The 7,697-nt window shown below is 40.8% G+C and overlaps 1 protein-coding gene across 1 annotated transcript; it reads right to left on the minus strand.

The window, feature by feature from the left end:
- Positions 1–1,288: 1,288 nt before the first annotated feature.
- On the minus strand, positions 1,289–5,380 carry NFKBIA (NFKB inhibitor alpha). The gene is made up of 6 exons (XM_069732263.1): positions 4,818–5,380; positions 3,784–3,892; positions 3,442–3,649; positions 3,257–3,345; positions 2,868–3,134; positions 1,289–1,900 (listed from the first exon to the last, which is right to left on the minus strand). The coding sequence occupies exons 1-6, from the start codon at positions 5,060–5,062 to the stop codon at positions 1,853–1,855; spliced, it is 966 nt and encodes a 321-aa protein (XP_069588364.1). The 5' UTR covers positions 5,063–5,380; the 3' UTR covers positions 1,289–1,852.
- Between the last annotated feature and the right edge of the window lie 2,317 nt (positions 5,381–7,697).

A 7,697-nucleotide genomic window follows, 5' to 3' on the forward strand; every position in this document is an offset into this window, starting at 1 on the left:
GGGGGGGAAGGGGGTTGGGAGAGATTGGTTCAGCGCTTCCATTTCCTCTACAGTGTCATTTTGGTTCAGCACTTCCATTTCCTCTACAGTGGTTATTTTGGAGAAAAACGGAAGAGTGATCTTATTGAGGGACACTGCGCCAGTCTAATGGAAGGCACTACGTATTGTGACCAGTCACTTTTAGGTTCAGGGGTGAAGAGTAACTGCAACTTGTACAAAGGTTAGGTGTCCATGTATGATTTCCCAATTATACAACTCCTAATGAACTAGCATATTTATGCATCGCAACCTATGACCTCCATGAAAATTAAGTACAGTATGTTCATTCTCATTTTTCAATGGGAAACAGTTTAAGGAAAAAATATCAAAGTACAGGGCCACACTGACACATCCGTGAAATATTATCAGACAGCGCACAGACCCATAGCGTTTCAATAATCTATTGACATCTGTAAACATCACGGATCCGAGTGTGAGATTCAGAGCATGTCCTATTATAATCCCATTTTGAGGATCAGAATAAGATTTGTTCAATGGATCTGTGTACTGTCCGATTAGAAAAAAAAAAATTTGGACAGCCCATCGAACTTCACAAGGATGTGTGAATGTGGCCTAAATTGTGCGTGAAGTGGGTCTCATGCTCACCAGCTGAATTAAGGCAGAAATTGACTAACTGGTGATGACTAGTGATGAGCGAATTTACTCGTTACTCGAGATTTCTCGAGCACGCTCGGGTGACCGAGTATTTTTTAGTGCTCGGAGATTTAGTTTTTCTTGCCGCAGCTGAATGATTTACATCTGTTAGCCAGCATAAGTACATGTGGGGATTCCCTAGCAACCAGGCAACCTCCACATGTACTTATGCTGGCTATCAGATGTAAATCATTCATCTGCGGCAATGAAAACTAAATCTCCGAGCACTAAAAAATACGCCGAGGTCACCCGAGTGTGCTCGAGAAATCTCAAGTAACGAGTATACTCGCTTATCACTAGTGATGACTTCTTCCATTGTAGCTAAAACACTCATGTAAAAATGTATATAGGAGGCAGCAAATTGCTTGATTTTCTTATTTCCATGTTCTTCCCACGTGTGTGAGGCTTAATTTACTACTTGTATTGCTTTTTTTTTTTTTTAATGTCAGGTTAACAAGGAACCAGTATTACATTTTTCATTATGCAGGAAAAACCCCAACATTGGAAAGGTTTCAATAACCTTGACAAGGTGATATTGCGCTAACCTTGTTTGGAAAAATAAGGATGTTTTGTGAGTTTAAAAGGAAAAAAAAAGTTCATTTTACATTTGTTTTTTTTAATAAATATCTCTTTCATATAAAAATAAATCATGTACATTATTTACAATTTATACATTCTGTAGTTTATTGTTCGGACCATTTTATAGGTCTAACATTTATCTGTACGAGTCTTTTTTTTCCCCCTTAGCAGTATTACCAGCTGTTATTTACTAGCTACACCCATACAAGGTAAAATGTTAATATTCTGTTCTTCACCACTGGTTAATCGAAAAAGATGTTTGTCCTCTCTGGGAAGTAGTCATTCCGGTGTCAGGCCCATGTCTTTTTTTTTTTTTTTTCCTTATTTTTCCGGTCAGATTCTTGAATTCTGAAACCATATGTTGGATCTGGGCTCTTCTAGACACATCCACTTCATGATTCGCGCAGAACATCTGAGGCTTCAGAACAGCACAAGCACCTCAGGCTCACAACCTCTAGACTGGAGGCACGTCCGTGTCTGAGATTCGGTGGGAGGCATCACTGGTCCCAGTGCTGTCAGATCCTGTACGTGGAAAATTCTGTCCATATACATTATGCTTCTGGATTAACGCTGCACTGGTCTACAGCGTCCCTGAGCATGCAGATATGCAAACGTCATCATACATGCACTGTAAAGAGAAAAACATGGAATTTAGTACATAAAAATCTCAAATATTTGATTATATACTGGACCGAAGTCTAGAACTATCATTCACCCCCCTCAAATGTATCTCATGTGTTTTAAAGGGAATCTGACATCAGGTTTTTGCAACCTAATCTGAGAGCAGCATAATGTAGGGGTGATGTGTCTCTTACTGGGCTGCTAGCTGTAGTTCTGATAAAATCAGTTTTATAAGCAGGAGATTAACACTGAAGGACTACTAGATCTGCTGCCAGGCAGTCCTCCATATTCGAGAGCTCTGTATAACCCCGCCCCCACCACCGATTGGCTGTCTTCAGTGTCCACTGTGCATAAGCAAAAAGCTGTCAGTCAGTGGATTCGGTCATTCAGATAACTGGTAGCTCTTCAGCAACTCAGGGATTTTATCAAAACTGCAGCAAGTAGCCCTTTTGTGATACATGACTGGAATTGGGAGCTCTCTCACCTTCTAAATTAGTAATGAGACTCATGACCCTTATTTGTAGTCTCTGTAGAAAAAAAGAAATCCAGGAACCAAGGCTCCAGACGTCCTCCATTGGTAACTTTATTAGTACAGTAAAATCACAACGTTTTGACCGCAGAGGGCCTTTATCAAGCTAGATCTCTCTTTTTTATGGCTTGATAAAGGCCATGTGCGTTAGAAACGTTGCAATTTTACTGTACTAATAAAGAAGGACATCTGGTACCCTAGTTCCAGGATTTCTCTGTATTGCTATAACCTTGTGGAGGGTTGCACCAAGTGTACACGGCCTGGGACTCATCTATTGCAAGTATCTGGAAAAAGGGAGGACTGCAGAGGTTCTTAAAGCCCACCGATGAAGGAGGTGGCACCATCTGCTCTTACTATCTCACCCGCAGTATTCGCAAGTTCTGCCTCCATAGAATTTCTGAACTTTAGTCCAACGATAAAGAAATATCCAAGTCCTAATATTTACCTCATCGTCTGAATGTTCCGACTCGGACTCTGAGCTGTCGTCGTCTTCTTCGTCGTCATGTGGTAGGTGCTGCAGGTTCTCCTCTGTCACACTGAGCAGGTGCTGTTGAATTTGGAGGTTATTTCTCCCCCAGGTGAGTTGGCACGGCGAGTGGCCTTCATAGGTGACTCTATTCACATCTGCATCATGCTTGAGCAGCAAAAACATGAGGTCTGGATTTTGTTTGTCCACGGCCAAGTGCAGAGCTGTGCGGCCATTGGATGGTTCCTAAAAAAAAAAAAATAATTAAAAATGGATGTTAAACTACTAAGCCAAACACAATCTCGGAAAATTATGCAAGACAGCTCAAAAACTGTGTGTAGCCAACGTTCTAGTAGAGAGAACCTCACCTGTGCATTAACATCTGCTCCCAACATGATCAGGTTCTCCACTATAGCAAGGAAGCCATTAATGGATGCCAAGTGTAGGCATGATTGACCTGTGGAAAGAAATAACCGCACCATGAGATTTCTACAATTTTGGATACTTCGCATTTCACGCTTTTAATATGAAAACTAATGTCACCGATGCCTACCATTATAATTGGTGTACTGTAGGAGTGGTTTTAGGTGGGATTTGCAGTTCTGGACAATAACGCCAACCCCTTGCAGAGATCCCTTCTCACAGGCGATGTGTAGAGCCGTATTTCCATTATGGTCCCTAACTTCTGGATCACAACCGGCTTCTAGGAGATTTGCCGCAATTTCATACTGATCGGTTATGATGGCGAGATGAAGAGGAGTCTGTAAACAGAAGGGGGAGAAAGAACAATAAGATTTAGTTGTTTCCTTAGTTTTCGCAACACTGTAAATTCCATTTTTTTTCAAAGATTTAAACCAAATTCCTTAAATAAGTTGATTGTTTAAGGTCTCTTTACCTGGAGAAGATTATTCTGTCGGTTCAGGTAGAAGGTATCTCTGTAGGATCTTTTGATCGCACTCACTGCCACTTCATTTATTTCACAAATAATTGCCAAATGAAGAAGTCTGGGGAAAAAAAAAAAAAACTGTTAAAAATAATGACACGGAATCAAACAAAACTGATCAAAGTTATATAAAAGGAAATACGGTAAGCATCATGTCACTATTCATCATATGATTGTAACATGTAGTCATTGCTCTGCGTCAACCCCGAGTTATTTCCCCTCCCCCATCAGTAAGTCCAGTATTGTGTAAGCTGGGTTTTTTTTGCTATGTGTTGCCTCTCTAGATATGTCTGTTGTTTTCCGCTTTCTCATATGAGCAGTTTGCTTTTTTTTTTTTCTTTCCTGGCCACAAGCCAGGGACTTTCCGAATAGCTTCAGTGCTCCACCTCCCCAAGCAAGCAAGTCAGATCACAGAACAAGATGGCCTACTCTACCCTCCCCCAACCATGTCCTTCCTCCCCTCCTCCACCCCTCTCAAGCCTACAAAGAGAGGAAGGGAAAATCCAGAAAAAGATATAGCAACGCCATAAAAAAAAATAGCGCTTTAGTTACAAAATAATTCTTCCTTCCTCTTTGATACGTTATCGTAACAAAATATGCACATTGATGGAAATATTTTTTTACCACGATGCAAAAGAATAAAATAAAACAAAAACATAAAAATGCTGGCTGCTAATTTAATTCTGCAAAAAGTCGTGTTGTGCAATGCGCTTTTTATAATATATTATTTTTTTTTGCTTTTCTTGTGCCACCCTAGTTTTATTGCGTCACAGGCAGTTTCTTAAAAAAAAAGTATGTAACTGAATTTAGATTTTTTTTTTTGCAATTAATAAAAATATTCCTGCGCCTTATTATAGGATGTGTTGGCTGGCCTGGCCAATATAAAGGCTTAAGAATAGATATTAAGAATGTACATTCTTTATATAGAAATAACCTATTTTTAGCATAAAAAAATAAAATAATAATTGCATTTGAGGATCACTTACGTATCGCCATCCTCGTTTGCTTGCATTTTCCATGGCTCCGGCTCATAGTCCTGGATGTTTTGTTCCGAATGGATGGACAAATTTTGGGTCTCTCTGAGCATATTATTATAGTCCTCTTCTCTCAGAGAGTCCAGTCCACTGTCGGTTCTATCTTCAGTGGCCTGCAACAGCTTGTCTTTCCCAGGCATCCTGATATCGCCATCCGCCATCATATTTCCAGAATAATCCATGTATCTCGTAGTCATTTTGAATATATTTCCTATACGGTTGGGAAAAAAAACAACCTTAAAAAAAAAAAAAAGTTCGCTTTTTTGGAACCTTCCTTTAAAAATAAAGGTTCCAAAGCAATCTAATGGATCGACCTACAAAAAAAGCAATGGGAATGTCTCGGGTTTGCAGGAAAAAAAGCAATAATCCAGCTGGCGCCCAAGTGCAATGTGTTGAGCAGTGAGAGATGTGAGCCCTATCTGTGTGTGCTCAGCTTTTTAACATAGTGATTGCACATATGGGGATTTTTGGTAGGCGTGGATTCAGCTTGCCTCCTGTCTATGCTCTGTGTGCACAGGGCTGGGAAATTCCAAGTAGTCACACACACTGCAAGTGCAGAACACATTGAACCAGACTTATCCTGTTCTGGGGTTAGAAAAAAAAAAAAGGTTATACAAGAAAACTTCCAGACCTGTTACACAGAGAAGAGAAATTCCCTTTTGTGTGGAATGTTCTTTATTTCTCAAACGCACAACACCGCATTCTTATGAAGGTGATTTTAACAACCTGTACAATCCCTAAGAATCTACTGCAGATTTGTTTTTATTTTTTAAGGGATTTGATTACACTTTTTTTTATTCATTTGTTTTTACACCTTTTGTTTATTGTACTTTTAGTGCATGCTACATTTTGTACCTTTTTTCTTTTTTTTTTCTTTTGGGTTGTATTCAAAGAATTTAAAAAATTCATTGCATTTTTTTGCCAAAAAAATAAAATAAGTGACGAAATGCTTTGCACTTTGTGTTTAGCGTTTCGTATTCTGCAGGTTAGGGCGCAGCCAGACGGCCGTATAAATCGGAGCGAGATCGGAACGCAGCGCACGGACTGGCCGGCGGCTCTCCCTACCCGAGCGTGACAGCTGCATATCTTCATGAGGCTGTAAGAAAAAAGTGCAGACTAAATCTGCAGGAAAATCCATGATGGCAATGTCCATACCAAATGGTGCAAATTTGAAAAAAACTAAAAAGTCCTCCAATGCTTCTGTCACACTTGCCACGTTCCTCAAAGGCGACGACTGCAACAGGGTATAGGATAGTGGGGAGGTGGCTTTGAAGTGGGACCCTTACCTTTCAGGCTGCACAGGGGCCTGAGAGGTAAGGGGGCCACTACCACACCCAACACAGTTGGAATTGTGTATTATGATGAGCTATCAGACTGCAAAGAGTCCATATACTATTCTTGCTCATGGGGCAGGAGCATAACGATTGCGGTTGCAGATGGCGTGACCGGTCCTGTGCGGGTGGGGGAACAACAGACGCCAGCGTCTATTTCAGCTGGGTATGCGTCCTTCAGCTGAACTGTATTGTGGGGCAGAGACCAACCAGGTTCCTGCACAGCTATAGACGCTGATCAATCAAAGGCCTGTAGCTGACGTCATGTCATAGGCAGCGCACAACAGTGACATAATGCGTCGCCCATAAGAGGCACACTGAAGTCAGCTGCCATCTTCTTTGTCAGCTGTAGAAGATGGCGACACACATCGGTGAAGAGGAGAAGAATCATATTTATTTTTTTCTTTTTACTTGCAGAACAGGACATTATACCAGGAAGGGGTCCAGGATGGGGAATATTACTACTGGAAGGGGCACAAGATGGGGGATATTATTACTGGAAGGGATCCAGGATGGAGGACATTTTGCCAGGCACGGGCTAGGATGGGTGACATTGGTAGAGGATGGGGTACATTACATTATCGGGGAGGGGGGGCAGCACGTATTTCTTTATAGGATTTAGAAGGGCTAATACATATGACCAACATACAGGTGGGAGCCCAACTTTTACACCAGGGCCCATCGGAATCCAGTAATGGCACTACACAGGGGCTTTCTTCTGTCTGTGTACACCCCTGGCTGAGCTTAAAAGTTTTTGTGAATATTCGGCACATACAGATTATGCAATATGTCATATAATGTTCTGTGGAATTTTACTGTAGTTTTCAGTTAAAATCCATACTAAAAATCATTGTAAAAGCCACATGGATTTTGGTGCCAAATTTTTAGACTAGTTCAATGGAGAATATTTTTTTTTCTGTGTGCATGTGTGAACAGAACAGATAAGCAACTCCCCATCCACAAAACCCACATCCAGAAACAGAAAAACAAAAGTGTAACCAGATCGGTTTCCCATGTCAGGGCACTTTTTTTTTCTAAAGTCTTTCAATAAAAATGTATATAAGACGCCAAAGGAATCTAATTAACCTAAGTATGTACTCTTATTTGTGCACAGACACCAATTTCTATCATTGAAAAATATCACGTTTAGACAAATGTTTTATTTAGGTAATACCTAGGGCATTTTTTCCATTACCGCATTTTTCGGACTATAAGGCTGCCGTCACACTATCAGTATTTGGTCAGTATTTTACATCAGTATTTGTAAGTCAAAACCAGGAGTGGGTGATAAATGCAGAAGTGGTGCATATGTTTCTATTATCCTTTTCCTCTAATTGTCCCACTCCTGGTTTTGGCTTACAAATACTGAGGTAAAATACTGACCAAATACTGCTAGTGTGACGGCAGCCTTAAGGCCCCTTCACATTAAGCGACGCTGCAGCGATACCGACAACGATCCGGATCGCTGCAGCGTCGCTGTTTGGTCGCTGGAGAGCTGTCA

This window comes from Ranitomeya imitator, chromosome 1 (genome assembly GCF_032444005.1).
Source record: "Ranitomeya imitator isolate aRanImi1 chromosome 1, aRanImi1.pri, whole genome shotgun sequence".
Classification (NCBI taxonomy): Eukaryota; Metazoa; Chordata; class Amphibia; order Anura; family Dendrobatidae; genus Ranitomeya; species Ranitomeya imitator.

Excerpts from the sequence above, each read along its gene's own strand:
- NFKBIA (XM_069732263.1), bottom strand. The coding sequence starts at position 5,062 with ATGACTACGAGATACATGGATTATTCTGGAAATATGATGGCGGATGGC. Across the intron at positions 3,650-3,783 it reads GACAGAATAATCTTCTCCAG|ACTCCTCTTCATCTCGCCAT; the intron begins GTAAAGAGACCT and ends TTCTGTTTACAG. Across the intron at positions 3,346-3,441 it reads ACAGTACACCAATTATAATG|GTCAATCATGCCTACACTTG; the intron begins GTAGGCATCGGT and ends TTCTTTCCACAG.